Here is a 20,890-nt window from a genome sequence, read left to right as displayed (position 1 = left end):
ACAGTGTGTTTGGATAGAGAAAGAGGAAGAAACAGAAGGGGAGGGGAGGGGAGGGGAGGGGAGGGAAGAATGATGTGTTTTCCTTTTATATCTCTCCATTGTTGGAGGGATCAATTTCTTCAATTTGTTCCCTTCATTTTTCTCCCCCTCCAATTCTCTTCTTCCCTCATTTGTTATCCAAATGAAAGATAATTCATCCCTCCATTTCCCTTCCCTTCCTTTCCATCCATTTCCTTCAATCCAAACAAAGTGTAAAGCTTGGTACACTCTTCCCATCTTGGCCATAACAAAAAATTAAAAGTAGTGATCAACTCATCATTTTAATATCTTAGGCTTTATTTAGTTGAACGATTCAGTTTATTTTACCCGAACTTATTATTTAAAGTAAGAACGCATTTCACAGGTGACTATCTTATTAGAGCGAAACATATGATGATTATATCAATGAGTCAAAAAATATCTTTTCTATAGCAAAATCTATTCACTTTAAACTTATTTTGATTTATTTTGTCTAGAATTAGTGAATACTCATATAAGATAAAATAAGCGAGCTAAAATAAATAATGAAATTAGGCCCTATTCTTTTGAGCTTATAGACAGAGCAGATTTCAACAGAGCAGAGTAAATTAAGTCAATACAGTAGAGCAAATTTCAGCAGAGACCTTACTCAATTAAAGGTCACTTCAATACCCCATATTCTGCAAGATTATCATTAAACCTCACACAAAATTTACTATACTTCAATGAAATTTATTATGAAGGTAAGGTGAAAAGATGGATCTTGCCGTTTTTTGGTAGCTTGTACCAGCAGTGACGTGCGCTGTAACAGCCTTTACATTGGGTTATAGTCAAAGAAAGAGAACCACAGCTTTAAATTTTCTCTCCACAGTACAAGTCACTTTCGTAAAATTCATGTTTCTATTAAGTATTTTTTTTTTCCCTCTTTACTTTTATTATAGACTCTAAACTCTATGATTACCTCATTCAGTTCCTAATTGTTATTGTCATTCACTAATTGCACGAATCATATAAACCCTAATGCAATCTTTAGCCATTAATACATCCAATTTCTTAGACGAGGGAAAATTATTTTTAAAAAACAATCTTCAATTTGAAAAATATATAGAGAAATCTAATCACATAAGATTTTACATGTATATAATGGAACAATTGTAAGAACACAAATTTTCATATGTGGCTGGACACACTGTGTGGCCGGTATTATTTACCCCTGATTGATCGAGTATGTAACCCCTGACCGAGTAACCCTTGAATAAGTAACCCATGACCGACCGAGTAACCTTTGAATAAATAACCCCGGCCACACGGTGTGGACAGCCACACATAAAACGTGTTGTTGTAAGAATCTACGGTTAATGTTTTTTCACTTTGAAAACATATTCCTGATAGAATATATAAATCAATCATGAGCTTCAACCATCAGCTTAAACTTTTGATTGAGTTGATTCGTTAACAATTACAAAGTGTAATAAAACGTAAATTTATGAACGAAGGCAGTTTTCACAAAAAGATAAAATAAAATGAGTGTAGGCAGTAGATGGCTAGTAAGTGATGATAAATCTTCTACCTACATAGACCCCAAAAAAAACTTGTATTTTGAAAAGGTATTTAGGCCGGTCTTCTAATCAACCTACCAAAGCAACCGACCAACCAAAAGTGTCTTAAAAATTTCATAATAATTAGATTTGGCATGGTCTAGTCTCTATTTGAAAGATGTTAATGTTCCCCATTCTCCTCAATATCCAGTTGTTCCCATCATTTTCTAGTCTTCTTTTTACCCTTTTTTTTAATCTGTTAGGAAATTAATTAAAAGTAACAATAGTGACCCAATAAAAATTCACAATAAATAAATGTCGGTTTTGTTCGATCGTTAGATCAATTATGTGTAAATGTATAAATTATGATCAACTTGCTACTTCTTTAACATTATTAGTTTCGAAACAATAATATGGTTTCTAGTTATGTATATACGTAATACGGATATAAGTTAAAATAAAAAAAAAAAAAAGAATCATATTTTGAAAAAATACTTTAAGAAAAATTCAATAATTTAATATTACGGAGTATATATTATCATATATTCTAAAATCCGTCAAAAGCATGTAAATTGTGCAAAATTTTACATAAAAATAAAATTATAGTATGAAGGGAGTATAATTTTGTAGCTCAATACGAAGTATAAATGCTCTTGTAATTTAACTCCACAAATATATGGTTGTCAATGTATTTAGCATTGATGTACAAGAAGGTAGTACATGTAAGTGTGTAGTTATACTAATAAAACCCTAAGCTAGCTTATTGTAGTAAAACCGAGTTAAATAATTGAAATTCAAATACGAAATGTTATGAGAATTTGATCAAATAAAAGGCAAAATTCGATACACCTAAGGAATAATAATAACACATAATTGCTACTAATCGAACAAATTAAATCGATCATATGGACCGATGTGAATTGAATTGATATATTATACAAATTAAAGATGTATTAAGAAAATTATATTATGTGCATGCACCCAAAAAATAGTTGTAGAATTGAAGGAATTAAATAAATTAGGTAAAATGATAAAGTGGGAATTTACTTGTTATTGAGGCACATACAAGTTGACATCAGTAAACATTAACATAGGTAATCTTGAATGGAATGCCATTCATATTTAACAGTGAAAGTACCTTCAACTTGTCGCAACATGCATCATATATTCATGAATTGAGCAACGGTTTTGATTTATTTATTAGGGTTTCACTTGGAGATGGAGCCACCTACTTTTGGTACGTACTCTTATCATTTTTGGACCCACGCAACGCACACTGAATACCAATTTGGAATCGTCGTGTTAATTATATGGCTATAATAAGGGAAATTTTTTTATCTCCATCTTCGAACATTAGGTTATGCAAGCTAAAGAGGTCTTTTACACTAGCTTGATTGTGCATGCTTGGAGACAATACCATTTGAGTCGATTCATTGATCGACTTCCTTCCTCCGTTTATTTTTAGAAGCATGCAACTAATGTATAAACAATATAAAACTACCCTAAATTTGTATGTTCAGCTTCTGATCAAATATGTATGGTTGATATGATGTGACATGTTAAACTAGTTTGACACTATAGTGATTCATGATGATCTAATGATCTTTTCATTATGAATGCATGTTTCTTTGATTTACCTTCACGAATTTTTTTTCAAAAATGTGCGTTTCAATCTTTTATTTACTTTCATGAAATCATGAGTTTTGTTTTTGTGATCAAAACGTGTCTCATGCAAAACGTAGAACTCTTTCATTGATCGATTTTATATGCATGTGGCGGCTATTAAAAAGGATCACAGTATGTACAATACAATTTATATTTTAAAGTTTAGTGATCCTCCTAGATCATTGGATTTTGTAGCACACCATTTTGCCCAAATTTACAAACTAAAGTGACCTTAATGAGAAAAGGATAAATGAAATATTCTTATGCTCTCAAAAACTTTGTGACGACATAGCACACATAACTCAAATATGCAGATTTAAGTCACAATCAGAGCTCAAAAGAATACCCTATCTCGGAGTGCCCTTTAAATAGCGTACTACTCTCAATGCCGCTTCCCAATGTTCACTACGGGGTTCTTGCATAAACTGAGATAGTATGTGAACTGAATAGACAAAGTCAGATCGTGTTACCGCAAGGTATATCAGACGACCAACCAGCCTTCTATACTGCTCTGGATCCAAAAGTGGCGCACCACTTGCTAGGCCGAGCTTATGATTTTGTTCCATCGGAAACTCACTTGGCTTTGCACCCAATAAACCTGCTTTAGAGATGATAACCAAAGTATATTTTATTTGATATAAAAATAAGCTTGCAGAGCTACAAGCAACCTCGATCGATGCCCAAAAAATATTTCAAAGGACCAAGGTCCTTCATCTTGAAACAATCACTAAGATAGGCTTTAAAAACAGTAAGTGCAGCGAAATTATTCCCAGAAATAATGAGATCATCGACATATACTAAGACATTTATTTGAATGTTAGTCTTAGTGTATGTAAATAATGAATCAGCAGAGTAGGATTGTAGGAAACCATACTGTTTCAAAGCCTTGAAAAGCTTTGTGAACCAACATCCGGGAGCTTGCTTCAAACCATATAGAGACTTGCGTAATCTGCAAACCAAGTTGGGATCCTTACTTTCAAACCCGGGAGGTAGCTTCATGTGTACCTCCTCATCAAGGTCACCATGTAGAAATGCATTGTGAACATCCATTTGATGGAGTTCCCAATTTTTCGAAGCTGCTATGGCAAGAACAATTCTTACTGTTGTCATTTTGGCCACTGGAGCAAACATCTCATCGTAATCAATGCCTGCTCTCTGATGATTACCAAACACAACCAAGCAAGACTTGAGACGCTCAACATTCCCATTAGACAAAAACTTGGTCTTGTAGACCCATTGGCTCCCAAGAGCCTTCTTTCCCGGGGGAAGATATTCCAAGGTCCATGTGCCATTGTCTTCCAGAGCTCAAATTTCTTCTTTCATGGATTTGCGCTACTCATCATACTTCATAGCTTCTTTGAAAGACGTTGGATCCTTGTTTTGAACAATTGCTGCAATAAAATTATGATAATTCACAGAGAAAGTGTTACAATTTATATAATGTGCTAGGGGATACGGAGTACCTGGAGTCTGATTGGAAGAACGAGACGGACTCTTAGCAACAACCGTGTGTGTAACAAAATCCCGAAGTAAAACTGAAGGATATTTTTCTCGGAAACCAGGACCCATCTCATCATTATTAAGCGAACCATGGCTGGAATTGTGTGACTGTATGGGCTCGGACACAGGTGGTTGTGGCACTGCGAGCTGGTCAGTGTGTTGCGGCTGGGCAGTAGCAGCCTCATCATGCTGCTGTACGGTCTGTCTGGCACGGGCAGGTTGCGGCTGGGCAGTAGCAGCAGCCTCATCATGCTGTTGTGCCGTGAACTGCTGCCGTGCGGTCTCTGTATCTACTCGTGGTGAAGGCACATCATTTCCTTCCCCATTAATTATTTCATGCTCAACTTCAGCATTATAAGCAACCAAATCATCATCATCATTCACAATAAAATCCGCAAAATCAACATGAACATTGTCCCCCGTCTCACAAAGATTCGGATCAACATTAGCATCTTCCGGACTATAAAAAGGGAACATCTTCCACAAATTTCACATCACGAGAGACAAAAAATTCCTTTGTTTCAAGATCAAATAGCTTCCACCCCATTTTACCGAATGGATACCCCAAAAAGACACATTTACGACTCCTACTAGCAAACTTATCCCCCCTCGTCTTTTGATTGTGTGCGAAACACAAACAACCAAATGTACGGATAGCACCAAAAGAAGGAGGTTTATTGAAGAGAATTTCAAACGGTGTTTTATTTTGAAGAGGAGGAGTAGGAGTTTGGTTAATCAAATGAGCTGCAGCTAAAACACACTCCCCCCAAAAATAAATTGGTAGTTGTGCTTGAAATCTCAAGGCTCTCCCAACATTAAGAATGTGTTTGTGTTTTGTCTCTATTCTCCCATTTTGTTGAGGGGTTTCAACACACGAGGTTTGAAAAAGAATTCCAGTGGCAACAAAGTAATCATGCAAACAATTAAATTCGGTTCCGTTATCACTTTGCACAATTTTAATTGTTTGATTAAATTGTCTATCAACCATAGCAACAAACGCCATAAACATCCGAAAAACTTCAGTTTTATCAAGCATCAAATAAATCCAAACAGTTCGAGAATAATCATCAACAATAGTAAAAAAATAACGAGTCCCACACGATGAAACATGTCGATATGGACCCCATAAATCACAATGAATTTTTTCAAAAATTCTAGAAGCTTTATTGTCACTTAGAGGAAATTTGTCTCTAGGACGATGTTGAGCACGAAAACAAACTTCACATCCTTTTGCTAAACTACTTTTATTATTGCTAATATGAGGAAGCAACTTAACTACTTTTTCCGAAGGATGCCCCATTCTTCTATGCCAAAGATCCAAATTAGATGACGCTTCGATCACAGACACACGTTGCACCACATCCGGTTTGCTAAGATAATGGAGTCCGTCGCGCCTAAGTCCCGTTCCAATCAGCTCCTTCATTGGGTCCTGTATGGCACACATATGTCAGTTAAATTGTACAACAACTCTTAATTGACCACTGAGTTGAGAAACAGAAATTATATTGCAATTCAATTTTGGGACATAAAGAACGCAGAGATAGTAATTTTATCGGATAAGTAAACCGAGCCGGCCAAAGTTGCGAGTACACTTGCACCATTGGGAAAGCCAACAAGACGTTCAATGGCGTAAGTGTCAAAAAGCCAAGATTTATTTCCGGTTACATGGTGAGTAGCTCCGGTATCGATAATCCAACAAGTATCATCAAAGTTACCATTTAGCCGATTTTCGGGAACTCTTGTATTACCCATAAGACCGGCCAAAGCCTCCATACATGGAGATTGATGGTCGGGTTTTTCTGGTGGCGGCAGTGGTGATGTATCATCGCCGGCCATGGATGTTTATTGAGGAGAAAAAAAAAAAATTAACCTGCTCTTGATACCATGATAAATTAGATAGAAAATAGAATTGAATGGCTTGAATTTCTCATTGATCGTAATGTCAAATATATAATAGTTACACCTCCTAACAATAGAATCAAAAGATATGCTAGAATCCTAGGAAGTTAACTAAAATACAATAGATAATATTTGACAAAAGATATCCTCACAAACATATATTATACGATGTCTCATCACTATGTTTTATACATAAGATCAAATATAGTCATGTGTATAATTGTTAGATTTGTCTTAATGTATAGTTTTAAATATCAAAGTTTTATAATTTATAGTTATTGCTAATTGAAGATCTTATTGGTCAAAGTAACGCGTTTACAAGTATGCCGATCAAAATGGAACACGTATTAACAAACGGAGGGAGTATAAAGCAATAACATTCATGAATAAATTGTGATGATGGGTTGGGGTATAGATTTGGGCTAGTAACACTTGACAGATTGTAAGTCAGATAGTATAAGCAGAATACAGACGACGATCAATACCATTGTGTGTTGTATGTATAAAAATGGGGCCCAATTTATAAGGACAATATATAAGCGTCAATAATAATAATAATAATATCAGAGCAGCAAAAGAGAAACTCCAGCTCATTCAAATTCCCTTTTTTTTTTTTTTATTTTTTTTTATATATATATATAAAAAAACCCAGCTGTAATAAGGTCATACCCCATTTTATGCAACTAACGTATTTTTCACCTTCTATTTTACACACTTTGGTTGTCAGTAGTTATTTCATAGGATCATGGTGATCTTCTAGACAATTTATTTGGACGGTTTGGCTATTTTCTTCAAGTGACTAGTTTTAATTTGTCCACCTTTTTCATAGATTGAAAATCTGTTTTTGTTTTTCACATTTCTATGATATATATCCGACATCATTTAGATATACTAATACTATCAATTATTTGCATGTATGTACGTGTTCATACACGGATTAAAAATGTACATATATATGGTTTGGAATTTGGATCTGTTTCGTAGTTGCGGTGTACCGTAAGAAAGAATGAAATTAGCATATGCATGTGGTGATAGAATGCGAGTTAGTAGAAAAAGAATACTGCATGTTTAAGGATATGCATACATTCACTAAGCGTGTTTATTGTTTTGTAAATTTATTAATAGGACCAGATAAAACATTGCATGCATGGATCCATGGTGCTACTTTTGGATTTTTGAGCTTGTCTTGGGTGTTAAGCTAATTTATTCCTAGGCTGATGCTACTTGAATTGCGGCCCTCTTTGATCGATGCAATTCACGGTCAATTCAATTTACTTAAATAAGGTAGGTAATCGACACTATGGTCTCTTGATCATATTGAATTAAACTTTATTTGTATTATTAAAGTTTTACTTTGAAAAAAAAGTTGTATCTCATATAATAAAAGACAAAATTATCTATCCACACACTCAATATATAAGTCCTAATAATACAAACATAAGCACATAACCGTGATATATAAACAATGCTATTACGTAATAACATACATATGGATGACAATTTTGCTGTGTGAAATTTATACCTACCAAAAAATTAAAGAAATATATACACCCATTGTATAAATAAAAACAAGGAGGGACGTATTATTATAACGTTACTGCATGCTACTCCTATTGCGGAGGGTGTGGACCGTCATAGATTCGGAAGTTACCAAATTGCCCTTCTTAGTCACATTGTCTAAAAATTTAAAATAATGGAAATCTAGTAAATTGAAAGGAAGAACCATATTCTTTTTTCAATGGGGACCAATCCAAACACTGCCTTATACGATTTTCTGCGTGACATATTTTTGAGGGTACTACACTGCTATTTCCCCACTTTTTTTTTTTTTTTTTCTTGGTTCTACTTGCTTGACCACGTGCTTTTTTCTCTACCTCTCTTTCTTCTATATTGGGCTGGGCCACTACACCCCCATAGCATGACCCCGTGATCCCTTTTTTTTTTTTTTTTTTTTTTTAATTTTTTTAACTGTTATACACGTTCAGTGACCGAAAGCATAACAAAAACTTCTTCCGTTCTCTTATAATTGAAGCATATTTCCTTTCGAAAGGTTGATAATTAGTAGCAAGACTAGCAATAATGCTTTACTTATCTAATGGTAACCTAAAAGTCCCTCATCATATGAACCTTTCTTTGTATATCTCACATTTCGTTAACATCTAGTATTCACTACATCGCATTTAGAATAGAATGAAGGATGTATGTTGATCTATTCTATATTTACCAATTCATCTGACTCTCAAAGATAACACCACATTAACAATCTCTAATTGCTCTCTAAGAAGAAAAAAAAAGGTATTCTCTAAACCCTCGACATGATGTTGGCTCCAAAGCCTCCAACTCGCCAGTAAGTGAATCAAGTGTTGTACATAAAAGGCTTAATTTTAACATGATTAGGCATAAGCATTAACTAATTAATCAATCTTTATACCTGAAAATCAATTCAATTTCTCCAAAAAGAACTTTAAAACTTGGTGTTTCTCACGTCAACAAAAAAACTAAAACAATTACGGAGTATTTGATTTTCTGACATCAATATATAAGCTTCTAATATCAAACATTTCGTAATTTCATACTTCATCCGTTCTTTTTAGTCGTAAAATATATTTTTTTAATAATCGTAATTTTACAAAGTCGCCTAATTCGTAGAATTAATTCTCTCTATCGAGTCATCTCCTTTTCTCTCTCTATAAAAACTGGCCACTTATCCATTTGGAAAAATGGTTTATTCATGGCATGGACTTGCTCATCACAATCCCGGGCCTTTAAAGCCCAAATCATGAAGCCTAATAAATTGCAAACATTGACAATTTGACACGTATACAAACCCAAAACCACCAAATTCACAAACCGCCACGTCATCAACCACGATAAGCCGATAACTGAATCAACTACTTCTCTCACTCTCACTCACTCAATCATCTTCAATTTCAGAGAGGAGAGAGAAAATATGGCGGGAGGTTCTGTGCTTCTACACTTCAAAAGCTCAGCGCCGCCATTAATGGCGGTTATTTCGAGCTCGGTTAAGGAAAGAGAAATTTCCAAGCCGAAGATTGATATCGCAGTTTCCAGCGATAAAATTCGGAATTCTAGGGTTTTGGTTTTGGGCGGTACCGGAAGAGTTGGCGGTTCTACTGCCGTCGCTCTTTCTAAGCTTTCTCCTGAACTTCGTATCGTTGTCGGTGGTCGAAATCGGTAAATCTCTCCAGAATTCTAGGGTTTGTGATTGATTTTTTTTTTTTGGATTTAGTTTTTTTAATGTTTGATTTGATCTTGAAGGGAGAAAGGAGCAGCAATGGTGAAAAACCTTGGGGAGAATTCTGAGTTTGTTGAGGTTGATTTTGATAATGTGGAGAAATTAGAGGCTGCTTTACAAGGTAGTATTTCTATTTTTTCTGGGAATTGAAGAAAATTGGGTAGAAATAGAGTTGCTAGATTATTGAATCTTAACTTTTACAATTTTAATATGCATAAACGTAGTTTGCTTAGCCAAGTAGTTGAGTTTACTTTAGTAAATTGTTGCAGGTAACCCTAAATGTTGCAAAGTTGAAGTAACTGATTACTGATCATTTCTGCAACTAATCCAATTTTCGAGGCCAATGGCGATTAGGCCTCTAAATTTAATATCTACATACCATTTGTTTAGTGGTAGTAAACGGGGGTAGTGGGAATGAATTTGTACATGAAAGAAATCAATGTCCATTCCCATGTACATTAGGATGTTTGCTTGTTAAATTACACTTAAGCTCATTCCCATTATTGCTATTCATAAGTTCATAACCGGCTACCAAGCGAGTTGTTAAGGGGACTATGTCCTTTATAATCATTCTGTATCGTTGTGTGTGTCTATTTGTACTGAAATTATTTTAAAATATATTTTTAGATTGGTCGATTAGTAATACATTATATATGTAATGAGCATTTGCTACTTTCTTTTCAGATGTAGATCTTGTAGTTCACACCGCAGGGCCTTTCCAGCAGTCAGAAAAATGTCCTGTACTTGAAGCTGCTATTCGTACCAAGGTGAGATGAGGTAATTATCTAAGCATTTTTTTAGATGGTTATGTTGATGGATTATTGCTTTTGGTTTTCATTCTCATTGTGTGTGTTTAAGAGTCAATACTAGTTTTGGCTTTTGGTTATTTTTTTATGTTTTCTTTACACTTACGCAATCTTCTTACAGACAGCATATATTGACGTATGTGATGATACAAGTTATGCATTTCGTGCCAAATCATTTTGCAAAGATGCAATTGCTGCTAATGTTCCAGCTATCACAAGTGCCGGGATTTACCCTGGAGTGAGCAATGGTTCTTATATTTGAACAATTTTACAATTCATTTTGCTCCCTATTTATCCGTATTCTTAACATTGCAAGAAATTATTCACGACATTTTAGAGTCTAATTTACCTTGTGTTATGGGGATTTCGTTACATATAATTAACTAAATCTTACGAGCCTAAGTGTTGCCAATGAGTTTTCTTTCTATTGTTTATATTTTGTTTGATTGACTGCTAACACTCATTAATTATTTTTTTTCCATCTGGAATTTTGATCACAGTGATGGCTGCAGAACTTGTTCGTGCGGCAAGAGAGGAAGGCAAGGGCGAACCTGAAAGGCTAAGGTGATCATTTCTGTTCTTGAGGTCTTGATGTTGTGTTTTGTGATCAACCTTAAATACATTTGATGGCTTAGATTTTTGATGTAAAATTTCATGTAACTCTTGTCATATCTCTTGCATGGTATGTGTTCCATACTCTTTTTATATGATTATGTTAGTTTGCATGCCTTTATGCAAGAAGTCTAATGTGAGTTCACTGGGTATTTTTTTGTTTCATGTTATCTTCAGATTCTCTTACTATACAGCGGGTACTGGAGGTGCTGGTCCAACAATATTGTCTACAAGTTTTTTACTGTTAGGAGAAGAGGTTGTTGCCTACAACAAAGGTTTTCTTTCTTCCATTTTGTTACATCACGTTGTTATACGTGTTCACTAGCAATCATATACTTTTTCATCTCCTGATGTCTTGTTGGGAATACAGGTGAAAAGGTCAAACTAAAGCCTTATAGTGGGATGCTAAATGTTGATTTTGGAAAAGGGATCAATAAGAGGGATGTATTTTTGCTGTAAGTTACTATTCTTACTTATGTGAATTTTTTTTTTCGCTACTGCTTCCTGTCAAGAATTATTTTGAGACTAAGGCTTAGTTCTTGCTAGATCTCTTCATTGATTGTTGTGAATTTCATTCAATTGTTTTTGGCCACCTGGATATGAGATGTGTGCTGGGTTGTTTTTGAACCTTTGATCTATGTGTTTGGTGATAAAACATTTTCATTTTCTAAATATTTTATAGGCCTGGAAATGCTATAGCGCCTTCAAATAATCTGTCTCCAGGTCCAAAACTTAGTAGATGCTGGGTCATGCAGCTACAATTCTTGAGTGTATTTAATTGTGCTTCCTTATTAATTAACTGAATTGAACTCCGTGCTTACCCTCATGAGTGCAATACACCGGTTTGCATCCGTGCTGGCTTAGGGGTGAATCCTCCTTTCCCTTTTTGTGACTAAAACATCTGTTCAGTGGCTTTATCAAACTTTTGCTTGCTTTGTGCTGCCATCCATGATCCTAGTGTATAACATTTATCTACGTCTCACTGGAGAATGTCCCTCAAATTTATAAGAAATAGTATATTTTCTCCAGGAATCTGCCAGAAGTAAGAAGTACTCATGAAGTTCTGGGAGTACCAACTGTCAGTGCTAGATTCGGAACTGCACCCTTCTTTTGGAACTGGGGAATGGCCATAATGACAAATCTTTTACCACCGGTATAATTTATTCTCTTCTGGTTTTATTGCTAGTTTTGGCTGCTGTAGAAAATGGCTCTATTGTTGGGCTAGTGGACAAGCTGTCTGAATAACAGCAATTATAAATTGTCTTACAGAGAGAGACCCATAGAAACTGACCTTATTTAGTATCTACCAGATAATTCAGTTGAAAGCATAAAGGGTTCATTGCTTGATAGATTTATTTAATTTAATTTTTTGGGTATAAATTATGAAGGCCATTGATACTGAACACCCAGCATGTAGGTATTGACCATTAAAAGGAAAAAAAAAAACTGTGCATGTAGGTTGCTGCAGTTGGTTAACCAGACACCATATTATACAACCAAGAGCTCATATGACTGGATTATGCAGGATTTTCTAAGGGACAGGACAAAGGTTCAACAGTTGGTTGAGTTGTTTGACCCTGTAGTTCGTGCAGTTGATGGTATTGCAGGGGAGCGTGTGTCAATGAGGGTAAGGTGCTATAAACTGATTAGTGTTATACAAATTATTCCTAGTATCACTTCTAAAGTTCTAAGTTCTAACGAGTCTCCCAGAGTAAAGATAGTACAACTGAAGCAGTGCTTTGATTAATTTGTTACAATCCCCTTGTAATTTTGGTCATCTATACTGCTTTTCCCCAGGTTAGGTAAGTGGCTATTTACGAATTAATTTTTTATATCTATTTAACAGGTTGATTTGGATTGTTCAAATGGGCGCAATACAATCGGTGTGTTTACTCATAAGAGTTTGTCAGTGTAAGTATCAAGTTTATAGTTTTAGCCCAGCTCTTACTATCTTATGATTCTGACCTGCTGGTTGTGTTATCGCTCGCTGCACTTTATGAACTTTTAAAAGACACCATATTCCCAGAATCAGCATTGCTTGGATCTTTTGATTTTTAACAACAGACCTTTCAGAATATTTAATGGACTTTTGCAGTGTCTATCTCTGGTGAAATGCTTTCTAATAAAGGTGTAGGATACTTTGACATAGATAAATATGCTGTTAAAGAAAATAGAACTATATACTGGGAGTGGTTATATATTCTGAGACGCAATCCATGTAAGAAGGTAGGACCCTACTTTTGGTATGATGGTCTTAGTATTGATGCAGTACTACCTGGTGATGAATTTAGTTGAGGACTTTTGCCATGTCTCTACCAGGAAACTTCTAGCCATCATCTTTTGCTGTTGCTTTGGGATCCTTTTCACCTAATACTTGCAATATTGTATAGCTGGCTTAAGAGTGCAAATGTTAAGGAACTTTTCCTAAAATTTTCGCTTCACCGTTAGTGTCTTGTTCACAGATCGGTTGGACTATCTACTGCTGCATTTGTCCTTGCAGTCTTAGAGGGTAGTACGCAGCCTGGGGTATGGTTTCCGGAAGAGGTACATACTTTAAGATCCTCTATTGTCAAATACCTGAGAACTTCAATCGTACTCTTTCATGCCCTCCCCCCCCCCCCTCCCCTCCAATTATTCCTGTTAAGCTTGCTGTTATCGAACAAAAATGTTTTTTTTTTTTATTTTATTTTCACTTTATTTTTTAATTTTTAAATATAGCCTGAAGGAATTGCAGTAGAGGCCAGGAATGTTTTATTGGAGCGTGCTGCCCAAGGAACGATCAACTTTGTGATGAACAAGTACAATTTTTTTTATCAAGCTAGCACTAATCTAATTGTTCTGTTTTTGTTCTTGATCTTCGGCAAATTCATGGTCCTCATTTTGTGTTATTTGACAGGCCTCCTTGGATGGTGGAGACAAACCCAAAAGAGCTTGGCTTAGGCATATATGTCTGAGATATGCTGCACTGAATTTGAGTGACAGGTTTCAGCTGATAGTTATATACCACCATACAACAATGAAGTGACAGTTCTAACTTTGCTGTTTCTGTGTAAGAGGTCGATGACAAAGCTTAGCATGCAAACAACGGTTTGAATCATGATTCAGGAGTTACCTTCAAATGTCTGCAAGATGGACAACAATCAAGCATCTATAATGTGTGGCTTAATCAACTCGCAAATGAATGGTAACGAAAGATGAAGTGCCTCTACTATACCATCTTACATCAACTTCCGTCTTATGATTTGGAGAAAGTCTGGAGAAATATGTAAATGATTCAGGTGACAATATATAATTTTGAAATTGAATTTGTAAATGATTGCTTAGAAGGTATACCCGTCAAGGAATGATCTCAACTTAAATAAACCATGTTTATGAGATGTGGAGTTACTTTTACAGTTTTACCATTTGTAATCCATAAACTCATATGAAGTACAGTACGAGTATACTTTCTTCTTTTTGACTATTTTTTGTTTTTTTTTGACGGGAAAATAATATCATTAATAAATAGCTATACGGCATCTACGTGTACCATGTTAAAGTACCATTTTAATCAAAAGCTTAAACTGATGGCTGAAACCCAGAAATATGTTTTATACTCTATCATATTCGGTAGTAACTTTTCCTATACACTCTACTACTTCTCTCTTAATAAAACGTTCCTAAAAGAAAGACTAGATATATTTGATTGTCTGAAGCCTAGCCTGATTTTAAATCGTTTATAATGCTACCACGAGCACATGCCTACATTGGCTACATTTAGTCGTTCTTTACTTCTTTAGCCCATTTATGGATTATGGAGTACCAGTTATCATAGATTATCAAACCTATTATTCCCTCATACTAAAGAACTATCAATCCCACCTAATGTTGAATGATTTTAAATGTGATTTGCACTTGGATGATGAAGATGACCACGTACATAAATTTTCCCACCAGAAAATACAAGTTTATCTTCATCGATAAACAATAAAACGTTTACAAAGTATATATAGAGACATTTCTGTAAATAAATAATTTAACAATATGAGCAACACGCAAATGGAATGTAATTTTTTTTTTTTTTTTTTTTTGGGTATTTAGAAAGTCACTAGGATAGGTGATGAAAATCGAATTCTAACCACCTATGCTATCCGTCAGTGCAAAAATTATTAGCACCAGGCAAATGATTATTACTGTGCATGGACACATAACAAAATTTGGTACGGCAGTAAAGGTTGAGCCATTAGATCCAACGTACAATTTTGGAAATTTAAATCACTGAAAGTATGTCCATCACATTTCACACATGCATCCAATTATACGAGTAGAATAATATATTACCATGTCCACAAATTTTTATATGTAGTTGGTTATACGGTGTGGCTAGTTATTATAGGAGTTATTTTGTTAGTGTTAAAGGGGTTACTTCGTCATTGTTATAGGGTTACTCGGTTAGTGTTACAGGGTTACTCAGTTAGTACTACAGGGATTATTTGGTCAGTGTTAGAGATATTACTCGGTTAGTATTACAGAGGTTACTTGGTCAATAATATAAGATTTTACTTTATTTTTTTATAAGTGGCCACACGGTGTGGTCAGCCACACACAAGACGGGCTGTACCATGTTACGTTAATTTTGCCCAAATGATTGGAACCATATATTTAAACAAATGTATAGAGTACATAATACATGAATACATGGTCTATCATTTTCTATTCTTGAGAGGAGAGAAAAATCATGGCGGGATATCCTTTACTCCTTAACTTAAAAACCTCAATGCCGCCATTAACGGTGGTTGCGAGCTCTGTTAAGGAGAGAGAATGTACTGGTAGTGATAAAGTTCGGAATTCTAGGGTGTTGGTTTTGGGTGGTACTGGTATTGTTGGTGGTTCTACCGCCCTTGCTCTTTCTAAGCTATCTCCTGAACTTCGTATTGTTGTTGGTGGTCGAAATCGGTATTTGTTTTTTTTTTTTTATTTATTATTTTTTTTATATTATAAAAAATTAAGTTAAGGTGAGATATGAGAACATTTATCGCAAAAGGTCAAATGATGCATTTATTTTAAAATTGATTTAGAATGTTTGATTTGATTGTGAAGGGAGAAAGGAGCAGCAATGGTGAGAAATCTTGGGGTGGAGTATGTTGAGGTTGATATAAATCATGCAGAAATATTAGAGGATGCTTTACAAGGTGATTATTTAATTATTTTTTTGACACTTCTTTGAAAATGAAATGTTAGTTTTTAGAATGGAAGAAATGTGGTAAACAAAAAAATATTTTGCATTATTAATGTAATTCAACCTTAGCCAAGTATATGAGTCCACTATAGTAAACTGATGCATGAACTCCAAAAGTTGCAACAGTTCACCTTTATTCTCCGATCTAAACTTATTTTTTTTATCTAATGTATGGTATGGTCCGAACTTGTATGGTCCAGACTTATATATTTTAATCTGATATGGTCTTTATACTTGGAAACTTGATTTGAACTTTTTTATTTTTTTGATCTGAACTTTTTTTTTTTTTTTTTCCCTTCTAATATGATCTGATCTAATATCTTGCTTTTGATTTGATCATATGATATGTATTTCTTAGAATTAAGTGTACAAATAAGAATTACGATTCTTAATTATTTGATAGGAAAGTTAAATATAAGGTACATAAGGTACATGACACATACTTAATATGAACATTATTAACTGTTACAGTATTTGTTTTCAGATGTAGATCTTGTAGTTCACACTGCAGGGCCTTTCCAGCAGACAGAAAAATGCTCAGTACTCGAAGCTGCTATTCGTACCAAGGTGAGATAAAGTCATTATCTAAGCGCGTACTTAGATGATTTTGTTGATGGATGATTGCTTGTGATTTTTATTATGTATGTATGTATGTACATTATTGTGTTTAAGAGTCAATACTAGTTTTCGCTTTTGGGACATTATGTGTGTTTTCTTAACTCATACTTTTGTGATCTTCTTATATACAGACAGCATATATTGATGTTTGTGATGATACAAATTATGCATCTCGTGCCAAATCGTTTTGTGAAGATGCAATTGTTGCTAATGTTCCAGCTATCACAACTGCTGGGATTTGCCCTGGAGTTAGCAATGGTATTTTTTCTCATTATCCTTTCCATTTTCTTCGTGTTGACATGATACTGATTATGACATCCTAGAGTCGAGTTCATGCTGTGCTGCTGGGAAATTTTTGTTATGTATATATATGCTTGGGATATGAAAATTCTAAGCATGCCAAACAGTCTGCTTCGTAGTATATATATTTTGTTTAATTGTTGCCATTCTGGCCTTATTTAATTTTCGTTCCATTGGAATTATGATGACAGTGATGGCTGCAGAACTTGTTCGTGCTGCAAGAGATGAAGGCAGGGGTGAACCTGAAAAGCTCAGGTGACCATTTCTGTTCTTAAAGTTTCGTTAGTTGTTTTGTTTTTATTAACCTGTGATCACCCTTCAAAGTTTGTGCTGCTCAGATTCTCTTACTACACAGCAGGTGCTGGAGGTGCTGGTCCAACAGTGTTGTCGACAAGCTTTTTACTTCTCGGAGAAGAGGTTATTGCCTACAACAAAGGTTACTTGTTCCTATTTTATTACCCTATTTTGTTATACTTGGTTACTAGCATTCTTCAACGGTTTCATCCTATGAAGTCTTGTTGTAAAACCAGGTGAAAAGGTCAAACTAAAGCCTTATAGTGGGGTGCTTAATGTTGATTTTGGAAAAGGGATCAACAAGAGGGATGTTTATTTGCTGTAAGTTTAATATTTTTGTTCACTTCTGATTTCTGTCAAGAATTATACCTTTCAATCAACTGCTATTCGCCATCTTAATATGTTCCTTTTATGTTCGTTGTAATCCATGATCCTAATGTATAGCATCAATTACTTTTCACTAGAAGATGTTACTCAATTTGACAAGGAATAGTGATTTTTCTCCAGACATCTGCCAGAAGTAAGAAGTGCTCATGAAGTGCTGGGGGTACCGACTGTCTGTGCTAGATTAGGGACTGCACCCTTCTTTTGGTACTGGGGAATGTCCATAATGACAGATCTTCTACCACCGGTATAATTTAGGTTGCTGCAATTGGTTAACCCGGAAGTCATACTTTGTATTATTCGATACATAGCCATGAGCTTGTGTCACTGGATTATGCAGGATTATCTAAGGGACAGAACAAAGATTGAGAAATTGGTTGAGTTGTGTAACCCTACAGTTCGTGCAGTTGATGGTGTTGTAGGGGAGCATATCTCAATGAGGGTAAGGTGCTATAAACCGATAATTCTTCTAATAATTCTCCTGGAGTAAAGATAGTACAACTGAAGCAATGCTTTGATAAATCTGTTGCAGTCCCTTTGTATCAATAATCAGTAAGTGGTTGTTTACAAATGATTTTTGTCATTCTTTCTATCTGACAGGTTGATTTGGAATGTTCGAAAGGGCACAGTACAGTCGGCGTATTTACTCATGAGAGCTTGTCAGTGTAAGCATCATATCAGGCTTATAGATAGTCTCTTCTCTTCTTGTCAAAAAAGACTTATAGATAGTCCTAATACTTAAACATATTGTAATATAGATTACAAATGTGAAGCTTGATCATGTTTAAGGCTGTATGTACTTAATTGTTCACAGGTCGGTTGGAAAATCTGTTGCTGCATTTGTCCTAGCAGTGTTAGAGGGTAATACGCAGCCTGGCGTATGGTTTCCAGAAGAGGTACATGCTTAAGAATCCTTTATTGTCATGGACTTGAAGACTTTCATCGTACATTTTTCATGCCTTCTTTCGGGGTTTGTTGGGAGCCCCTTTCTCCTCCCTCCTGATTTTTCCCATTAAACTTGCTGCTATTAAACAAAAATGTTCTGTATATAGCCTGAAGGAATTGCAGTAGAGGCAAGGAATGTTTTATTGGAGCGCGCTGCCCAAGGAACAATCAATTTTATGATGAACAAGTACAGATTTTAATGAACTGACTTTAATTTAGTTGCTTGACTTTGGTCCTTGATCTTAGGCAGATTTCATGATGTTCTTTTGCATGATTCATTCAACAGGCCTCCTTGCATGGTGGAGAGACAAACCCAAGTACCCAACAAACCCTGGCTTAGGCATTTACGTTCGAGGACTGTTGAACTGAACTGTAATGACTGATTTGAGCGATTAATACAAGAATAAAGTGCCGCTGCCATAAATACTTTCTCCGTCTTATTTTTTTCTTTAAATTGGTACGGAAAAGGTGTTTAAATGGAATGAACACCTTAGCTTAGATTTTGAACTTAAACTTTCATTGCCAATTATATAAAATCATCTATTAGTAATTGATTGCTTTGGCAAATGACAACGGACAATTACATTAATATTTGACAAAACTAGTATAATTATCCAAATAGAAAGAGTCTTTGGCCGCTGAAACAAGGAGAAGCCAAGTGATGGCCAAAGGTTATGGCTAAACTAAAGGTCCTAAAGGTCAATTCACATGGGCCCATTGCATATGGCACTATATAGGTGATTGACAACTACATTTGCAAATAATCCTACTAATCAATCATATTGCTCCATAAACAGCAAATTGGAGAGCCTCTCAAAAGAAGCATATATCCTTGCTTTTGGTCAATTGACCAAATTGGTAATAAAAAAAGACTTCTAGCAACAAACTGGTAAAAAAAATTGCTCTAGCGACAAATTGGTAAAAAAAACCTAATCTCAAGCGATAATTTGGTAAAAATATAATCTCAGGCAACAATTAAGTCTAAAAATACAAAATTTCCAACAAACTACTTGCGATTGCTATCGTTTTTGTGGTTTTTTTTTTAAGCAAAAATATTTTTCCACCTAAATTTCCAAGCCTTAATAAAAAAAAATTAAGAAAAAAAAGGTTTAAATACTTATTTTCACTTAATTTTCCTACCCATTATTAACAATTTTTTTTTTTTTTTAAAAAGGGTTGGAAATAAATTTATGTAATTCAAAATTTAGCAAAATAAAAAGGAGATATAATAATTTAAATTTTAAATGAAAAAAAAATAAATTTAAAAAAACACAATACAATGTAATTAGGATTTTTGAAGAGTTTGTCGGAAAAACAGATTTTTTTGGTCTAAATGTCGCCTGAGTTTATTTATTTATTTATTTTACCAAATTGTAGCATAATGTTAACTTTTTTTTTACCAAATTTATGCTATAGTGATATTTTTTTACCAAGTTGTCGTGAAGGGTTTTTATTTTTTTTTACCAATTTGGTCAATTGACCCCTTGCTTTCCTCTTATTTTCATTTGTTTGAAAATTCATCTTCACGAAAGTTTATAGAAAAATCTATACAACCATATGTCTCATCTCGAAAACTTTTTACCTTAATGGCTTATCAATATACATAAAATAGTTACGTTAATTAAAATTACGGTGATGAGATGGTAAAATTTACTCATACTTCATACAAACATAATAAATTGGCATTGAATGAACCTTATATGTCATGTGTATGCACTCTCGACCTTCTTATTCCCCTTTTTTTTTCAACATATCAACTTCAAATTTGTATTTGGTGAAATACAAATACGCATTGATGTTGTGGATTAACTATTTCATCTAAAAAGTTTTATTAAAG

General features: G+C 34.6%; 2 protein-coding genes across 2 annotated transcripts; both read left to right on the top strand.

Moving 5' to 3' along the window:
• The first annotated feature begins 9,468 nt into the window (after positions 1–9,468).
• On the top strand, positions 9,469–14,757 carry LOC110736263. Its single transcript, XM_021916438.1, has 13 exons — positions 9,469–9,815; positions 9,900–9,997; positions 10,561–10,643; positions 10,804–10,930; positions 11,183–11,246; positions 11,472–11,569; positions 11,665–11,749; positions 12,324–12,447; positions 12,820–12,921; positions 13,141–13,205; positions 13,757–13,838; positions 14,013–14,092; positions 14,191–14,757. The coding sequence occupies exons 1-13, from the start codon at positions 9,571–9,573 to the stop codon at positions 14,246–14,248; spliced, it is 1,311 nt and encodes a 436-aa protein (XP_021772130.1). The 5' UTR covers positions 9,469–9,570; the 3' UTR covers positions 14,249–14,757.
• Positions 14,758–15,369: 612 nt separating this feature from the next.
• Positions 15,370–19,477, top strand: LOC110736262. The gene is made up of 13 exons (XM_021916437.1): positions 15,370–16,229; positions 16,374–16,465; positions 16,997–17,079; positions 17,262–17,388; positions 17,622–17,685; positions 17,769–17,866; positions 17,961–18,045; positions 18,232–18,355; positions 18,449–18,550; positions 18,709–18,773; positions 18,923–19,004; positions 19,161–19,240; positions 19,340–19,477. The coding sequence occupies exons 1-13, from the start codon at positions 16,012–16,014 to the stop codon at positions 19,434–19,436; spliced, it is 1,317 nt and encodes a 438-aa protein (XP_021772129.1). The 5' UTR covers positions 15,370–16,011; the 3' UTR covers positions 19,437–19,477.
• The last annotated feature ends 1,413 nt before the right edge of the window (positions 19,478–20,890 follow it).

Source organism: Chenopodium quinoa, unplaced genomic scaffold, assembly GCF_001683475.1.
Source record: "Chenopodium quinoa cultivar QQ74 unplaced genomic scaffold, ASM168347v1, whole genome shotgun sequence".
Classification (NCBI taxonomy): Eukaryota; Viridiplantae; Streptophyta; class Magnoliopsida; order Caryophyllales; family Amaranthaceae; genus Chenopodium; species Chenopodium quinoa.
This window is presented reverse-complemented; position numbering and strand designations above follow the sequence as displayed.